The sequence below is a fragment of the Haemorhous mexicanus genome, chromosome 8 (genome assembly GCF_027477595.1).
Source record: "Haemorhous mexicanus isolate bHaeMex1 chromosome 8, bHaeMex1.pri, whole genome shotgun sequence".
Taxonomy (NCBI): Eukaryota; Metazoa; Chordata; class Aves; order Passeriformes; family Fringillidae; genus Haemorhous; species Haemorhous mexicanus.
This window is the reverse complement of record NC_082348.1, coordinates 17261519-17281647: the sequence shown is the minus strand read 5'-3', so window position 1 is coordinate 17281647 and position 20129 is coordinate 17261519. Positions and strand designations below refer to the sequence as shown.

The 20129-nt window shown below is 38.3% G+C and overlaps 1 protein-coding gene across 1 annotated transcript in view; it reads left to right on the top strand.

Moving 5' to 3' along the window:
• The first annotated feature begins 17971 nt into the window (after window positions 1-17971).
• Window positions 17972-20129, top strand: part of KCNH7 (potassium voltage-gated channel subfamily H member 7) — a 205794-nt gene continuing 203636 nt past the window's right edge. Inside the window, exon 1 of the mRNA XM_059852329.1 lies at window positions 17972-18526. Within this exon, the coding sequence (XP_059708312.1) occupies window positions 18451-18526 (76 nt within the window). The 5' untranslated portion in view covers window positions 17972-18450. The remainder of the gene's footprint in view (window positions 18527-20129) is intronic.

The window sequence follows — 20129 nt, the reverse complement described above, 5'->3', positions numbered from 1 at the left end:
GAAATAACAATTTCTCAAAAAATATTAGATGGCAAAGTCCTGGTACAGCTAACTTCAAACTATCCCTCCTTCATTCTTAAAATACAATAAAATAGAGCAAGCTTGTTATGAACTATCAGAACATGCATCAGATCAGAGGCTACAGAACCTCTGCTCAGGTGCTTCTGTGCCCAGAGGCCCAGGGCAGTTGGAGCTACAACAGCCCCAGTCAATCTTCCAGGAGAACAATTTATTTCTTCTAGAGGACTTTTCTCATCAAAAGTACATGACACATTCAACTTCATTGCTGGATAAATGTAATTTCTAATCACATTTTTTTCATGTCTTGCACAAACTTACACGAACTCTGTAAAATCTTAGGGCTTTCTTTTCACTTAATCATCACACATCTCATGACATATAATATTCTGCCTAAAACATACATTTTTTGAACTAGTGCCCAATGGAGAAAGAGTCAGTCACAGCCTTCTTTAGATTAAACCCCAAATATTTGGGGTTTTCACCTGTATGCATGTTTTTATTTTTGTTTTCAGGGCTACATTCTAAGTTAATGATAACCAAGACCACTGAGTTATTATTTATTATCTGAAAGAACTAGTCAATTAAAAAATGTCCATTATTATAATCAGTAATTATATCCCACATCAATTACCATGCAAACTACTCAATATTTGTCCCTGATCTATAAATTTTCTGTACATAATAGTCACCAAACAAAAAAAAAATCAAGATCTGTTTCTGAAAATCTCAGATAAATTATCCATAAATATTTGTTTTATTAACCAATTCTATTACCTGTCATGTCTCCAAGCAGATGTTAAGTATTCCCCTAATTCCTCCCCTAAGCAAATTAATATCTGGTTACACGCTTTGTGTATGTGTGCCACAGTAACATGATTTTAACCTCACTTTCTTACCTGTGGTCAGGTACCAGTTCAGAGTAAATAATGTCCAGTCACAAGTCTTTACTGTCACGCAAATAATGTTTCTCCAACCATGAAGTACATATTGTTTTCTTTTCTTAGTTCTCTTCCAGCTTCATTCAGATCAAAAATACTGCTGTATATATACCTTGCAAGGTTAAAAAAAAAAAGCCAGAACATGCCCAATTTGTTTAATTAATTTCTGTCTGATGAATTATCTACTTTCTCTGGTCAAAAGTGTTTAAATGTGTTTTATAACCAGTCGTTTGGGTATCTTATATGCTGATCTTTAAAGAGAATATCCTAAAATCTATTTCCAAGTCTAAGACAATCAGGGCTGGATCGAGTTAGCTCAGATATTTCCAACTCCTAACCTTGGCAGTATATCTTTCCCCTATTGGAGTGCCTATACAGGCAGAAAAACTTCATCATTTCCCATAAATACACAAATATTTTTATTCCTTCTAAAAGAATATGAAGCCTTCTTTTTTAAGTAATTGGCAGAAGAAACAAGTGTTTCTAGTTTCAACACTTACCCTAAGCAGCTACAGCAACTCAGGGACTCAGAGAAACAGGAGGACAGGTGATGAGACATCTCCTGTTCTTGAAATGCAGCAGAGGGGCCCCTCTGTTATGCTGGTAATAGCAGGGTTCCCCCACTGCTTTACTCAGATTTCTTAAGTAGCATCATTATTTTAAGCATACATAATTTGGGGTTCCTGCTAAAAGAGAAAATTTTGTTCTCTACCAATTCTTTTTCTAGGTTGATTTCAACCTGAACTGTGAGTACATGAACACTTGCTCTGGCATACGGGAGTAGGCGGCACAGGAGCAAAACAGGAAGACAGAGGTGGGAAAGGGTGGACTTTTTGGAACATATATAATTAGTGCCAGCTTCTGAAACTCTGACATTAAAGTCAGCACCCCAAGACAGTGGTACTCTGGAATCATCTCTTTTAAAACTCATAGGTAAGATGTCAACAAACTCAATAACTGAGATTTGTTTAGCTATCACAATAAAGAAATACTTCTGCTGATTAATGAAGGATGAGGCACTTAAGTCCTTTTAAATAATTCCAAAATCTGATGGCCATGGAAAAACTTTAAACTTGTTTTCCTTAATCAAAAACTGGATATTATGATGGGACTGTTCTAATAACCTAGTGGAATCACTTATAAATCATATAATCATTAAGGCTGAAAATACCTGTAAGATAATTGAGTCCAAACAACACAGAAACTACTGTGTTTCAGTATCAATACAGTCACAGATTTCTATCTTCTGAGTGAAACAGTCAAATTGCACAGTTGAGATTTCACTTATTCAATTGCCCCATTTTTTGATCAAAGTTGAAGTCTCTTTATGCTGTCTTAGATAGCATGAGTTCTAAAGTCATTATGGTGCAAGGATTTCATATCCCCAGAGCTTCATACCGCCTTGATGTTTCTCACAGGCAGCTCCTCTAAGCACTGACTGTTTCTAGTCCTTGTAGCAGTCATCTGACTCCAGATCCCACCAATACACTCCTTTATACCACTTGTTCTTATTGGCTACAGGTGTGGCCTGTTAAGATCAGGCCTGCTTCTAATCTTTAGTAATTGGTCCAGCCGCAACTTACTGGGGGGTAAGATTACCTTCTATACCACCCTCATTTACCCATACTGTATCACCCTACATATTTATTTCGCCTATATTTTTAACCTAAAGCTAGCTAATATTTAACTCTACAGGTCAGGTAAAACTTTCCTGTTTAATGTTGTCTCACTATGACAAATTCATATGATAATTAGGGACTAGGCAGTTATAAGGAGTGTCATATTTATAGCTGATTTTGCAATTTACCATAGTATTTTCATGATAGCTGGCATGATTTAACTGGCAGCTCTTTGTGAACTCATAGTTATCTAACTGTGAATTCATAGCTATCTAACTGAAACTGAGTATTCGATCCATTTCTTTAAAAATAAAGCATGATTGATGTCACAGAATATTTTCATAGATGCAATGCTACTCTTTATCTAAAAATGTGTAACAATACCTTTCCATATTATTGGCTATTTAAATACCAAATTATTTCTTTATTCAGAAATAAATTTTTAAAAAGAAAAATAACTATTTCCTCATTTGCTCTATGATAATGGGAATCAAGAACCAAAGCAGTACTAACATAAAGAAAAGAAATTTGGGTCATACAAAAATATACGGCAACAAGTACCTGAAAAGTAAATAGTAGAAATAGCCTGGCTATCCCTATCAGCTTGCTGGCTTTTCTTTCCATTGGCAGTTTACATAATGAAAATACTGACATTAAATCTAAAATGTACACATCCTACAGAGCTACACCCTTTTTCTTGCTGCCATTTCACAGAATCACAAAATATGCTGAGTTGGAAGGGACCCACATGGATCATTGATTTGTACTCCCTGCGCTGCACAGCACTATTGCCCAGTGTCACACCATGTGCCCGAGAGCATTGTCCAAATGCTTCCTGAACTCTGTCTCTGTTTTAGGCCCCTCTCTCTTAGAAAGACTCTGAGATTCTGGAGCTTGTCCAGAAAAAGGCAGCAAAGCTGCTGAAGGGTCTGGAGCACAAGTCTCATGAGGTACAGCTGAAGGATCTTCAATTGTTTAGCCTGGAAAAAAAATATAGGCTTGAGGGGCCTCGTTGTTCTCTGCAGCTCCCTGAAAGGAGGTTGTAGCAAGGTGGGGGTCAGCCTCTGCTCATGGGTAACCAGCGATAGGACAAGAGGGAATGGACACAAGTTGCTCCAGAAGAGTTTAAGGTTTGATATTGGGAAAAATTTCTTCACTGAATAAATTGTCAGGCATTGGAATGGGCTGGCAAGGGATGTGGTTGAGTCACCATCCCTGGAGGCATTTAAAGGACATGTGGTTGTGCCATTTAGAGACATGATTTCATGGTGAACTTGGCAGGTTAACAGCTGGACTCCATGATCTTAAAGAGTTTTTTTCCAAAGTGAATGATTCTATGATTTTCAGATTAATTTAAAATCAAATTCTTCACATATGCTCATTATTCATTCCTATTTCTTTCTAATGCCTTTGGTTTGTGACTGACTGAATTGGCAATGGCCTTGCTTTAAAGTGGAGATCTTAGGTACTTAATTTCAAAGTGCTAAATTATCACTGTTTGGTTTCTTTTCAGATTCCTGGGTACGTGCCATTTAAAAATGTAAGCGCCCAGCAGACATGATGTAAACATGCAAAGATTTTAGTCAACACACTGCTTGGGATTCCTCTCACATTAGCAAGGACAGCACAGACAACTACCAGCTCCAGGTGCTAAGATCTTTTAAAATCTGTAACACATATGCAGGAAAACTGTGTTTCTCTTTAAATAAACATTTTCTATTAGAGATTTCTTACACAGACTTGCATAACACATTTATTTCCCTGGGTCATTTTCCATTTTACAGCAAATAGATTATAGACAGAACATAGCAATCTGACAGCAGCTTTTCCCTCCATCAATAGCATTTCTATTTAAAGAAGAGGATTCAAAATCAGTATTGAAGGTACATCCTCTCTTTTCTAAAGGGAGCCAGTGTACCTGTACATAATTCATCACTTCCCTTAGTTTAGTAAGGCAAAGTTTAAAAATCTAGTAAAACCTGGCACTGAGTCTTTTCATTTAAATGTCCATTGCTCTGTAGGAGTGAGTCCATATCTTCACCTAAAGCCAGCTCTATTCTTTGACCATATTATTGTCTACAGGAATGCTGTTTGCACCAACACTGTTGGTTTAACTGGTATCCAAGGAGAGAGTCATCCCCACTGTACCTTGAGAATACAAGGATCTTCCATTACATTCCACTTTCTTATTCTCCCACTTTGTCCTTGTGTTCTCTGGAAAAAAAAAAAAAAAAAAAGAACTCAGTTAACCTGGTTAACAGGTATGGCCACATAGATAAAAGTATGACAGCAAAAAAATCAGGCATGAGTTGGTATCAAACTCAGAAAATTAAGAAAACTTTAATAAGAAAGTAAATTTTCATCCAATGAAATTAAAGAAAGAGCATATGAATCCCTAAAAGCTACCATCACACCTGGCTAATGCTATTATGCAATTTTCTGCTGCTTCCTGACATTCTCAACTGACTGATTAAAACACTGCAGCCTTCACACTATTTTAAGAGTTAAGCTTAAATGAATAGCCTGGCAGAGCCATGATCCACAGCCTTCAGTACCTGCCAGGGGCCATCATGGATGATTTCTGATGAACACAGCCCAGAGTAAACACACTCTTGTAGATTGCTTGTTCCTGTGATCATAATTATAGGTACACTCTCTTTCAAGGATTAACTACTATGTAACTTGGAGATTTTTTTCTTTCATAACATAGTTAGCTTGGAAGCAAATACAAATATGAAAGTGCCCTTGTGATCACAGGGACATTAAAGAGTCACATGATCCTACGTTCAAAAGTTGGCAGTATCTTCACAAAAAAATACTTTCCCTGAGGCAGACATCTGTATCTAATTATAAGGTTAATGGTTTGGCCTATGAAGGTAGGGGACCACCCCTGATCCCAATAACCTATTTATTTGTTTAAAGTATTTATAAAAGAAAATATCCCAATAGCAGCAAGTGGAGCTTATACCTAATTTATAAGAAAACAATTAAAACAGAATTTTCAAGTCCTATTACACATTTTAATGAGCCTCTTACTGGATTCTTTCATTTTTTGCTCTCATTTTAAAGAGAGAACTAGAATTCCATTAGTAGTTTTAATTTTAAAGCTAGAAATAGAATTCAAATGGATTTTGTTTCATTTGCTCAACACCTAACAAACAGGTATCTAAACCCGGTGACAAAGACCATGGATAAAACAGTCTGGCGCTTTACCTTTAAATGGCAAAGTTTTCAGAAACTGGGCTGGATATCAGAAATCTCACTTTGTGTAAACTTAACTGCCTAATTACAGCTGCAGACTGAAGGAAAATGTTTTTGCTATCTTTTTATTAACTTGGCTATGCGTGTGTATAACCCAGTTAATTTCTAATCCCATGGCACCTTTTTTTTTTCACCAGAGGATCAGGAAGAAACTGTTCCCCTTTATGACTCTAATTCTGTACTATATGGCAGTACTGACTTCAGTGGAATAACCATTCATTCAGACAATTCTCTGGAGAGAAAGAGTATAATTAGATCCTTTAAAATTATTAGAAGTGGGAGAGTAAAGCAAGCCTTAAAGTGGCTGTGTTTCCATATTGAAATGCTTTAGTAGCAGTAGGTTGCAGGGAAGTCTATTGTCATGTGCTGCCTGTGTTTTAGGCATGAGTCTGCTTAAAATGCATATTTGTGGGGATGTTGTTACTAAGGAAATATAAGTTAGTAATACATATATATTTATAAAAAACAGGATAGTGTTTAATATAAAGAATGAGAAAAAATTGCTATCAAGAAAATAATGTAAATACCTCCTATCTAAAACACAGTCTGCAAAATGTTTCATGAACACAAGCTGGAATGGTGCCTATTAGAATCTGACTGATACATCAACCAGTGGGAAGAGGGGGAGAGGAGGCACACTTGGCCGTGGAAAGTTAAGAGCTCTGGAGAGATCTATAATAGACTAAGACCCCCTAAAAAAGAGATCTATAATAGACTAAGACCCCTTAAAAAAAAGTATCTCTTTCCTCTTTTATAAAACTCCAAGCCCTATAATTTTCTTTTGTTTTACTGAATCACTCTCACAGTAACTTACCTAATTGAAACAAAGGAAAAAAATCTTCCTTAAAAACTGAATCCCTTGCTATCTTTCAGAAATTTCCTACTATTGAAGAATATCCTAAGTATACACATCTGAATCCCAGCTCTCCAAACAAATAGGAAACATAGCAGCTCTACAGAGACATTATATACATAGAGAGCAAATCAAAGGTAAAATTGGCTAGCAGTTGTTAAAGATAGCAGATGTCAAGAAAGTCTTTTAATCATTAAACACAGAACTGATTGAAAATTTGTTATTTATCCAGAAATGTAAATTTCTTAAAACTAAATAAGGTGTAAAATACAATTATTGACATATTTGATTATATAAAAGGTTAATCATTTTTAATTCTATACGTATTTTAGGCAAAAATACTTATTTTTCTCCCCTAATCTAACTTCCTCCTGGCTTCAACTAGATGTGCTTTTAGGTAGTGATTGTCACATACAATATAATGCTCCCAACCTTCCTAAGGTATTTTCACATAGGAAAAGCAGATGGCATTATAGCCAGGGCTCTGCTACCAGATTATCATATTCCATGATCTGTCTTAAGTGTGAGCTATTTTGGATGGATTTCAATGCTCTATAGTTTCTTAGATTCATAAATTGATAAACTGTTCCAAGACCCACAGCTGTTCACATTGTTGTGGGTTAAAAATACATGCAATATTTTTGGCTTATCATGTATGTTCTACCTACTGATACCTACCGGCTTGTCTGAAATTCAGCCATAAATGTGTGTGTTCAAGCAGCAGCAGATGTAATTATATTTATATTAAACTGAATATTGATAATTCCTGATTTCCTTTTCCTTCTTCCTTTTTCACTTTCAGGAATTCTTTCTGGCAGTAAAATGTTTACTTAGAAGATCAACAGGAGAGACTAAAACATACAAAACAGAATCCTGAGGTTATTCATATCAAAAGCAAATGGGACACCAATCTCAGAATCTTCTGGATGACAAAACATGGATGCCAAGTTAATGAGAACTGAGATGAATAAATTGTTCTCTTCTAACTATTTATTCTTTTGAACAAGACTATTCCAATCCAAATTATTCTGACATGCACACTTTGGCTAATGCTTACCCACACACCCGTCTCCTTTGTGCATTGGCTGGTGCACCTGCCTTCACTGCTTCTCACAGAAATTGAACTAGAACTAAGTCAGTTTATGGTCCTTTTTTAGAATTCATCAAGAGCAGTACATATTTTTTAAAACTCTTAGATGAGGAAGGCCAAGTAAAACTATAGAAAGCAGACAGTTTTCAATTATTTCAGGTAATAAGATCTGCCTGACGCTAGTAATCTGCATGGTGATTCTACTACTCCCTAACAGATCACATTTCATATACAAACATTTAAACAAAATTAAATCAAACCCCTTGAGTCTTTACTTCTATAGCAGTTATTCAAATTACCCTGTTCACCTGACTACTGAAAAGGCAAACATGTCAGTGCTGAGGATAGAGAGACACAATAAAGAGGAAGAGGGAAAACTGGTAACCAAGCAATGTAGTCATGACCTTGCATCTGTGAGAAGGATCAGCAAAGTTCCTGTGCTATGCCAGCACAAGGGAGCAGTGGAAGAAATTAAAGTCTTATCCCTGAACTTAAAGAAAGAATAATAGAACTGGAAGTACTTTATGGCAGATTAACAAATATTACTGGAAGACATTGAACTCTCATGAGAGAAAAGCGGTGCTGATGCAAAGGAGCTCTGAGAGTCAGGGGAAATGCTGCCTCTGTTCAGATAGTTAAGAAAGAAGAACAAAGGGTACAAGCAAATACTGTGGATTTATATTTAATGTTCCATCTGAAAATGTTTCAGATATCACAGACAAGTATCCTGCTAGTATACATGTGTATGTGTGATGTCTTTTAAAATGTAAATCCATAACGTATCACTTGTGGAACATCTCAAGCCTAGGGAATCCTATTCATACCATTGATGATTTCAGCTAATGGTAGAAAGGGAACCCTATGAGGCCAGCAAATACATATTACAAAGGGAAAGAAGTGGCGTAATTAAAATCTGATCTGTACATTCTGGATAACCAGAAATCAAGTCTCAATATACCTGAAAATATCAAACATACCATCACGGAATCATATGATAAGATGATTGTGAGCAACCTTAGAAGGTGCAATGTCCTGCCTAAAACAGTGTCAGGGAAACTGTGAGGACAGTGGTTTAGGGCTTTATGTGGCTCAATCTTGAGAATGTCCAGGGAAGGGGAATGCATGGCTTTGGGCACCATCATGGCTAGGTGAGTTTAGCAGAGAAAGGACTACTGAAGCACTAAACGGGATTATAGTTTTGTCCTAAAGGGAAGATTTATTTTGTACCCCTACTCCTTACCCTCAAGGGATGTATATATAGCCCTAGATTGGGTTACTTGACAAGGTCTGAAAATAGATATATACACTGCCAGGTGAATCACAGCAGTCTTGAGTTTTTGGGTGCCAGGATGATGAAATCTCTATTTGAGATTATCACTAATTCTCCCTCAGTACAGTCCTCTGATTTAGAATGTTCGCTTCCCAAAACGTCAGTATTTCCTGGGGAAAAAAAATCCTAAGAGAAATTAAAAATGTCTTTAGGAAATATTTTCTCTCCTATTCAGTACGATTTTTTCAGTTTGTTGTTTTCATGATAAATTGGAATAAAAACAAGGCCTATGTTTTCAGCAGTACAGTTCTGTGCCTGAATCTCCCCATGGATCTGTCAGGATGTGAAAGTCTGGAGGCAAGAGTGGATAGGCAGTCAACTGAGTTGTGCATTATTGTCCTAACCTGACACAAAAACATGGTGGATTTAAAATCTTAGATGGGCTTTATTTCAAGCTGTTGACACAGCATATGAGGGAAATGAGTAAATGAATATTTATCTAGCTCAAACAGCACAAAAATTAATGTATATCTATATTGATTTTTTTTTTCAAGAGTTGTGAAATCAGATTTTCAAAATCACCTATGTGCAGCCTGAATACTTAGCTAAAGCACAGTTTCTGAGTGATTGCTTTGGGTGCTACAGCATGTACAGAGGAAGTCCTCTTTCAAAAAGCTTATCTGGATAGTTTGGCTATTATATTGTGAAAATAAGTAGAAAGTATAAAAATAGTTGAAATTATAATCATCAACCAAATTAGTATTTCTACTGTGATCTAATATGCCCCTATCTTAAATAACTGAACAAAGGATGATAAAAAGAAAAATGCAAAATAAATCAATGCATTATGATGAGATAATCTTGCTTTTTCTGAATATGTATTTTAGCATAGCAGTGGTTTTATTTACTCTTTACTGGCAGAAAAGTTGACTTTCACCTAAAATTATTATTCATCCTGCCAAATAAATTGAACTGTATGGAAGTCAAGTGCTAGAAAAAGTAGGCTGAAAATCTATCTTATTTGTATTGCAACCAAATAGACATAATGGTAGAGATCGGAAATACAGGAGAGATTATTTAAATAAATTCTATCTTAGGCAGCAGAAGACTTTCACAAAACAACATATGTCATTTGATTATCTCTCTCTGCCATCAGAGATCACGAGCAAAACTCTCACTTGTCAAATACCTGCCGTTCATATTGGCTTCAGTAGGGTTATTGAATACAGTATTTAGCACTGATGAAAAATCTCCCCATTCATTTGCAGCTGTATGGATATAACTCTGGAGATGTTAGCTCTAGACAGGCACCTGGGTTTTCATATTTAGCCTACAATACAGGTATTCTACCTGCACAGACAGCAGATCAGCTCACACTACTTTTGAGGAGGAAAATGATGTTTCAGGATATGAGTATCTCTCCAAATGAATTTAGACAAATGCCAAATTTTGTCATATAATTAGACATGACCTCATGCTATGGTATTATGAAGAAGAGTGGAAATATTGAAAAAGAAATATGTGAACTGGATATTTGCAGATTATTTTTGACAGCAATGTGAACAAAAGCACTGATAAGTGCACTGTCAGGAAGAATTAGTCTATACAGTTCTGGACTCTACAGTTACAGAAAAATATTATTATTGTGAGAATAATACTGAAAAAATAAATGTGGAAAAATACAGTTGTAGGGAGAAAATATACATGGCAGGTGGAGAAAGCTTCGCCTACAGAACTGAGTGTTAGAATATGCTAATAATAAAATCGTTAATGACTAAGTGAGCACAGTGTAGAAACTGCAGTTACCTTATTTAGATGAAGTGACTGTGTAAAATATGTTAACAGAATGCAGAAAGAGCAAAGAAGGTATGAAACATTAAAAATTAACATAGAAACACAATGTACTACTACTAAGATATTTAGGAAAATTAAATTCACTTTCATCAAGACCATATGGAGCCACTGACACTAAAGCCTCATACTGTTTTGGTGGGGTTTATTTCTTAGCAGTGAAATAGGAATTTATTTGCTTTACTGTGTTCTGGGACATATATCCAAATTTCTCAAGCTTACTGCACGCTGACTGAGGTCTACAAGGTCTTTGGGGATACATAACAAACCTCCTTAGAAACAGCAAAAACATTCTCAAGCTGGAATAAACATCTGAAATTGTATTTAAAGTTGATGGAAGTTATTTTTTCCCCCCTAACTGTTTTAATTTATATTTAATTTTGGCTGTTAAGTTCTGTGCATGTTGTAATTGCTGGCCAGTCTCAGGTCAGTTTCTGGTCCATTTGTACTTCCATTTCCCTGTTTCTTCTATTCCTCTGCCTTTGAGGCTGAAAAGCACAAATAACTGACTATAACTAGTAGACATAGTAGTAGTATTGACAGGAGTCAAGCAGTGAAGACAGAACTCTGAAAACAATGGAAATCATGACACAAAGGTCAAAAGGGAACAAAATTTATCCAAAATCATAGTATATCAGATCAGTCCAAGGAAAGGGAACAAAACAAACCCCATATTTATCTATTAAACTAATTTTTTAAAAAATCTTCTTAGATTATTTGTACTACCAGGATACCAGTGTCCAAAAAGAACCACTTATATGCTTCAAAAAATATTTTATTGATCTTAATGTTTATCTGTGCTGGACAGATATTTGTATATGATTACTCTTTGAGAGCATATCGAATCTGATACTGTTCAAAGCAGATAAAAGGTCTCACTGCCTCCTGGTCACTCTCAAGAAAAATGTTACCATGAACCAAGTTCAGAGTAGCTGCTGCCCTTTTTCTCCCCTACAGCTGCTCAGCATTGCCACACTGCCAGTTGCTGGAGGGCAGAGGAAAGGAAAAGAGGAGTCCTGGCTGTCTACTGCTTGCTAACTAGCTATGGAAATATTATACAAGCAGGAATCCAGCTCCTATACCCTGATCTAAGGTAAAAGGCTGAAGAGTAGAAATAATCTTCTTCATCTTGGGACCTCTCTGAAGTTAAACCCACCAGAAGAGAGGGGTATCTACAAAACTGGTTTGGAACAGTAATTTCATTTTGTGAAAGATTTTGATATGGCCCATTTTTATTATTATTGTTTAGAAACAAAACTATTTGAAAATTATGAAAGGAAATTGTGCAAGCACAGAATGTGCTGGGGCTACTCACCCTGAAGGTCTAAGTTCAGGCTACCTTCCCCTGAGGACACATGGCACAGAACCCTGCTGCAGCTGAACTAGAAGGAACTTCAGGCAAAACTCTTTCATTATTATTGATTAAAATACATTCAGAATATGCAGATGTAGAAGAAGGAATTCTAACCACAGTTTATACAAGTGAGAAGCTAAGAAAAGGAATGAGCCTCATCTGACAGATGGCAGTCCTAACACTTAATATTAGAATGCACTGTGGAGAAGGCAATTGGAATTTGGTACAAAGACAATTAATTTTAGAAATGCATGGATCTAGTTCAATTAGTAACTTACAGACAATAACTTATTTTTTCATGCTTTAGCAATGAATTTTTTCCCTTTCCTAGCTCATTTGATATTTTCTAGGCATATACTTCTAAAGAGATTAAAACTTAAGATTTTTGATATAATAAGCATAATAGTTCTTACATTAATTGCACAAACTATTATTATAAAAGATCATACCTGGATTTATGTCATAATGGAAGACAAATTATGCAGAATGCATATATTTATCTTTAATTACATTTCCCCATGGTACAGAATTACTCACAATTATATGGAGCAGGGTACTGGATTTGTACACCATTAAAATTCTTCTATATATGGTAGGAGGAAACAAATAAATTAATAGAAATATGTTTCATGTCTTTCCTAATTACAATCAACATTCTTTCTGGACTGACAGCTGTCAGAATCATAGAGTCATAGCACTGTAACCCAGCTAGAAAATCTTGCAGAGGAACAGCACATGCTGGGATCATTCCTGATGCTCTAAATTGGCCAGAGAAGGTCAGCACAGAATAGCCTGAAGCACCCGTTCCAGGCCAAGAGCCCAGGGAAAAACACAGCGTGCATCTAAATGCTGAAACCTCCAAGGCAAGAGCCCACACCAAAACTGTGCCTTAATATGAGGGAATGAAGCCCTGTGGTGAGACAGAGAGATATTGAAAGAGTCTCTCAGAGGAAGAAGTGCAAGCCTCATTGCTTGAATAATTTAAATCCTAAATGAATAATACAAATGCAAATATACTAAAGGGAACTATCCACTGGCAGGGCATTGAGTAAATGGATATATTGATGGTTTTTGTAATTCGCTTTTCAAACCTGTACTTGCTAATTCAGAAATGATCCTAAGTCATGAGGTTCTGAATGCCTAAGCATTCTAATGTCACACATAATAATAGCAATGGATACTGTAGAATAACTAACAACTTTTTGTGAATCCTTACAGAAAAAGTAAAGTTGCTTGCTGTCTTACTCTTTCCCATGTGATGTTACCTTTAATAGACTAGCAAATTCAGCATACATAAATTCTGCCTATGGATTTTGCATTTATAATTCAAATTCTTGTCATCAAATTACTGTCTCAGAGTGAATTACATGTAAAATATACATTGAATGAAATCCAAAATATAACTTTTTTTTATTACCGATTAAACTAGCTTTAAAATTAAATAGAAATTTTAATCACTTTTTAGACTGTAATTTCATGCAGACACTTCTTTTGTCATCCTAAAAACCTGATAGTCTTTCTCCCATGTATATATCTGAAGTCCTGAATACTAATAAGACCCATATGCAGACACAATGATGACGTGTGCCTTAAGGGCAAATATAATAATTGCCTCTGTGTAATCCCGTTGACTTTAATGGTCTTGCCAGGAATAGGAGCCTTTCTTTTAGATGAAAAAAAGTGAAACACAAAATAACCATAATCAGATTTAATTCAAGGTAAATTTTGTAACACCAATAATGAAGCATTCCCATTTTTCTGTGTAGACCATGTGGCTTTAGGATTAAGAATAACCTGGTGTCCAAGGCATCAGCAAGAAAATACAAAGTACTGCTTGAAGCCAGCTCTGGCAGCAGCAATTGCCACCACACTGACCTAGTGTCTTTCTCAGTAGCATCAGCAGAGATTTGCTATTTGGATGTTCATGATGTCCAAGCAGTTGATTTCTATCTTCTCCAACAGAAGTAATTTGGCAGTCTGTTGTCCCCAGCAACTGCATATTTGCCTGAGCCTCAAGTGCAGACAGTCATAATCTAAATGATGATCATTATTATTGTGAAGGACTAAAACAAAATCTAGAGCTATAACCTGAAGTTCTGGAAAGACATAAAAAAGTAAAAAGATGAGAAAACAAGACTGCTATAAACTAAAGATGATGATAAAAGACATCAACCTGTCAGGAAATCACAAAGTCCATCTTAGCCTAAAATGGGATTCAAAATAAAGTTTTCTGATGACAATTTCATCCTTATTTAAAATTGTAAGCATATATAACATGAAGAAGGAAGGAAGGAAGGAAGGAAGGAAGGAAGGAAGGAAGGAAGGAAGGAAGGAAGGAAGGAAGGAAGGAAGGAAGGAAGGAAGGAAGGAAGGAAGGAAGGAAGGAAGAACTATCAAGAACTAACCATGTTTTGCTCCAGTACAAAAAGTGTTTATTCAAATAGGAATGCACATAAACTTCTGCCTACAGGAGGGCAAACATAAGACTTTGAAAATCAAATATGATAAGAATGCTGGACTAAATCTGAGTCCTGTTTTTTAGGTTTTTGTTCCCACCAAAACTATGATGGGAAATATGATTAGAGCCATTTCCCCAGTGCCATCTTTTCCTGACAATACCAGGTTTAATTGCTAACTGCCAAGGTGTCGAAACACCTAAGACATCTTCAGGCAAATAGTCCTCTAAATTCTCTTAAGGAATTTGAGAAGGAAGTAGCTAAAATGCCAGTGAAAACCTTGTAACCACTATTTCAAAATCAGCTGCTCTCCTTGAGGCCAGGAAATGCCCAATATAGCTCTGCTGAGGAGCAGCCGCGCTCATGAGAGCGGTCCTTGGGCTGTGGCGAGGGTGGTGCCGCAAGGGCCAATGCCACAAGGGGGCAGAGGACACGGCATCGGCCACGCCGGATGGGATTCGGCTCCGGAGACACCTTCCCTCGGCAGTTCGGTCTCTTGCAAAGTTAGCAACTGTACAGCTTTATAGATAAAACACATATCTCTATGGCATTCTCCATTTATTTAATCACACTAGAGACGCATACTTATAATAAATTCAAACTTTCCCACTTGCATGCATATTTTCCCAATCAAATGCAAATTCTTCCACATTATTTTGTGCTTGTTGTTAGCTGTCCAATTTTAATATATTTTCCTCTTGCACTTCTCTGTTGTTTTGCTACAGAAAATTATCAAGCAATAAGCATAACGAGCATTAAGCACTCCAGGGGCAATAGATCATCTACAAGACTTCAGGAGTGCAAATGACCACGATGAAAGATTTTCTGATGTCACTAATTGCTCCTGTAGTTATTACAACCCATCATTCTTGTGAATTCATTCCCTTCTAAAAACCACACCTCAGATCCTGTCTTTCAGCAGCAGTTATCTTGTTTTCACTGAGGTTATCTTGGTCAGTTCTAAACCAACCAACTAATGTGGATAAAAAGGAAAAAAAAAAAAAAAAAAGAGGACTATGATATACATTCACACAATCAACATCAAAGTTCAAGCTACCACCGGGAGACAGAACAAAAAAGGTTTTCCAGAGTCATGGAGTTCTGGTGATGTCAGTTTTCAGGCAAGCATAGTGCGACTCTAAAATTTAACATAAAGATGGGGCTTCAGTGAAACTTGAATTCTTAAACGTATTTTTATATTTTAATTTTTTTTCTTGTTTTCTTTCCAGACAGACATCTAAAGGACTGGACTCTGGACTCTACTGGCCTGTAGTTGATCTAGTTTGCTACTAATTGTTCAATACTAGATGCAAACACTGATTGTTCTGTAAAGGTCACAGTTTTATTGTGATTATTTTCTATTGCTGTTATAGGTATATCAAAGTGATGTTTTTAATGTAAAAATGAGAATCATGTCACTGCTGGCCATTATGACTTAACCAGATGTTAGGTATTACAGAAAGTGTTAAAATAAATATGCTCCTCTTAACTCTTTCTACTACTGTGTTTGGGAACTTGAATACATTTTCAGAGAAATATGTTTTTTCACAAAGAGGAATAAGAGAAAAATTCAACTTGAAGGCTCACCCACTGTCCAAAGTATTCAAAAATATTTTAAGAGATTTTTTTCTCTATTGTTTATCAGAGTCAAAAAAGTGAGTTCTCCATATATTGTTACAAAAACATATAAGGATGTTTTTCCTTTGATTCATACCTCTGCATATAGAGATTTTAACATTTGTTCCTGCAAATAAGCAATGCTCACTTCCTAAGACTGTTTACATATTTGATTATATATCCCTTAATGTAGCTGAGGCTTTGTAATTAGTACATAGTCAATTACTATGAAGCCATCTTAATACAGTTTATGTATATATAAATTTTATTTTCAGACACCATTCACAGTTGTGTAAATCCGGGATGATTCCTCTGAGATTAAATTAAATTAGTCCAGAAATGCACCCTCATACTCAACAGACCGTGCCCCCCCTCTGATAAATATAGAGGATGACACACGGTAACAGTGACACAAAGGGCCACACCTCTGAAAAGCTCACGGAAATAAGGAAACACCTGTTTGTGCTGTGGAAGAACAGGTGGGAAGCGGTGGTTTGCCGGCTCAATATCCTGTGCTTGAGATTACAAAGAACCGTGCTCAGGTGCCTCTCTCTCTTTTTTTGTCCTCTGAGTTTATTAAGAAGCCGCCGGTGCTTTGCACTACCCTAGAGATGCCTTTCCAGCATCGCATGGCTGCCCCCATCTCCCTCCCCGTGTCACCTCGCCGAGCCGTGCTGAACGCACAACGTTTTGCCTGCTGGGTAGTGCAGGAAGCCTTAATTACAGCCTGAAAATAATACCCGCTTCCCCCGGGAGCCTCCCTAGCTATTCCTGTGGGATGGGAGAAGCTGAGAGGAGCCAGGTGGGGGGAGGCTGGCGCTCCCCGGGCCCGGGCGCGGGCAGCGGCGCCTCCGTGCGCGCCGGCGAGGCGGCCCCAGCACCACGGCCAGCTCCGAGCGGCCGTCGCGCCCCGACGCGGCCCCGGCCCCGGGGCGGAGCGCGGTCCCGGGCAGCGGCTCAGCGACGGGGCGGCCTCGGCACCCGCTCGGTGCCGCCGCGGGCCGGGCGGAGGCTCCGTGCCGAGCTCAGCTCCCGCATCCGCGGGACCCGGCGCGTCCTCCGCGCCACTCGCTCGGCCCCGAGCGGAGGCTGGCACCTGCTCGGCAGCCGGTGAGCGGCGTTCGGCACCGGGGGAATCCCCTTTCCTCCCAGGAGGGGCTCGTGTGGCGAGGGGAAGCCCTCGCCTGGGTCACGCCGCGTAGGAGGCGGCAATCCCTTCCACCGGGGAGAGGAAGGATGCCGAGGGCTCCGGTGGTCCCTTCCCCCGCTCCCCCATCGCTCAACATCGACCCCTACTCGCGCCGCCCCCCGCCCCAGACGGGGCGTGTACCAGCTTCCCTCCCTCCCCCGGCCCTGCCAGCGCCTGGGGCTCCCCGGCGGGCCACGCGAAGGGGCCGCGAAGGGGCCGGCGGTGCCGGGAGGGCGGGGACGCCGGGGCTACCGGAGGTGGCGGGGCCCCCCCGCTGCCATCGCCCTCGGTCCCCGCTGACCCCTGCAGCCGCCGCTGTGGGGGATGTGGCACGTCGCGGTGCTGCTGGGGTGTAGCTTATTCCTGATGCCGCTGTTTGTCGCCGAGTTTTGAAGAGATTTATTGGCTGGCTCTTGCTAAACCACGCTTGAGTAATCCGAGCTGCTGCGCGCCGTGGTGAAGCCCGGAGGGGGGGAACGTCACTCCCTCTGGCAGCGGAGAAACATTAGTCTTCCAGCCCTCAAACCACCACTACAGCGTCGGAAACTGCCGGGTCACAGCCATTTGCTTTGGAAAATTGGCGATGTTTGGTGCTAGAGATCGATTACCCTTGTAATCTTTTCCCACTCGCCACCTCCTCCTGCTTACCCCACCCCTACCCGCCCCAGACAATAGCGTCCGAGCTCCTCCAGGAAAAAAATAGAAAAGAAAGCAAGGAGAGAAAGAAAGAAAAAGAAAGAAACTGGGGGATGAATCTGACTCCAATAGGAAAAGCGTGTCTCTAGAAGTGGTGCTAATGGGAAGAGATTTCCGAGCTCCAGAGGACGATGATTTGTCACAAAGGGTAGCTGGCTCGGTGCTTTGGGCTGGAGCCGTGTAGGAGATCCTTGGAGAAGTCATTGTGCACAGAAAACCGAAGACCTGTACAAACATGCCTGTTCGCAGAGGTCATGTGGCACCACAAAATACATTTTTGGGTACAATCATACGAAAATTTGAAGGGCAAAGTAAGTTCTCGCTTTCTATCTATTTTGCTATAGTAGTTTTATTCTGCTTGTGACTAAATGGACAGCAGGTCCAGACTATTTTTAAGTTTGTAGCTTGCAAAGAAAATCCCGGAGGTAAGGAGGGGATCCCTGGCAGAAGTAGCAATGTTTTTGATCTAGAATACAGATTACTAACTTGAACTATTGGCTAGTGGGCTTGTTTGGGTTCGGGTTTTTTTGGGGAGGGGGGTTGGGGCTATTTTCCCACCCTAATTCAAGGAATAATTTTTATCGTTGATTGTATCGATATTGTACAGCTATAGAAGTTATAGCTCTTACCTTCTTCTGAACCCGTGAGATGGCTCTAAAAGCAGAATGTAGAATCTTGCTGTCTTTGCAATGTCTAAAAAATAGGTTGAATTTATTATTATGATTGTTAATGCTGTTAATAATGATTACCTTTTCAAAATAAAGCAGAAGTTCGGACTTTGATTTAGAGGAAACAGAAAATATGCAGAAGAGTTATTAAAGAGGAAATACTCTCTTACCTTGTTGTCATGACTGCATTTAGATACAGCTGTCAAATTTCTCTCTTTTGTTTATGTAAGTCTAAAATATCTATCAAACCAGTGCAAATGCATCCTCAGGGAGAGTCTGTGAGATCTTTTCCAATGCAGCAGTTTACTACCTGTCGAGGAGGCTGAAGCTGAAGTGTTTTTTTCCTGGCCAGAATTCTGGTTTCCTGTTAGCTGTAAGAAGGATCACTTGATGCTTAAAATGAATTTAATTTAGAAACAGTACTTTGATATATGTACATTGATTTAAATATTTAGCATAATTTTAGTATCAGTCTGGTGTGAGCCCTTACAGGTAATTCCAGTTCAAATACTTCCATATACTTAGACCCATATTAGCATGTGTAATATTTATATTTTTTGAGAAAAAAATAGAGACAGTGCTACTCCTAATTTATCTATATGGTAACTTGCTACTCCAAGTTTTTATGTAGTGAAGTGTAGATTTTTTGACAGTTATAATGCACTAGCTACTAAATAGGCAAGTGATAGTGAAAGTTCAATGTGATTGAAAGATAGCAGGAAAAGTAAGAATGAAATCTCCAAATATGTCGCTGTGTTCAAAGATGGACATATCTAAAATTTTGAAAACTTGCACTGTTTACTTGGTGTCATGTAAGAAATCTTTTATAAAGCAAGCAATCACCTTGTGAATTTGAGTAGCTAAAAATTAATGTTAATAGCAGTAAGTGCATCATCATCACACATTTATAATTACAATGGGAATAGTGTGTTAAAAAGGTAAACAGAAATGAACTAATAAGAGTTGAAAACTTTTGAACGTGTCTTTGAGATGAGAGTTTGGGAAATGAGGATGGATGGAAGCACAGAACTTCAGTGAAATTTGCAAAATGTTTCCAACCTAACAATCGTTTCATGTACCCCCTTTTTTGTTTTTAGGAACTTTTCTTCTGTTTCATTCTAGATAGATTTATTAAAATACTATATTGCCATTCACCTCAATGAAAACCCCTAGAGAGTAGATTGAGATGGACCTTACATCAGGAAGCCCTTCACTAAAGTAGAACCACTATCCCGAGGCTCTGCTT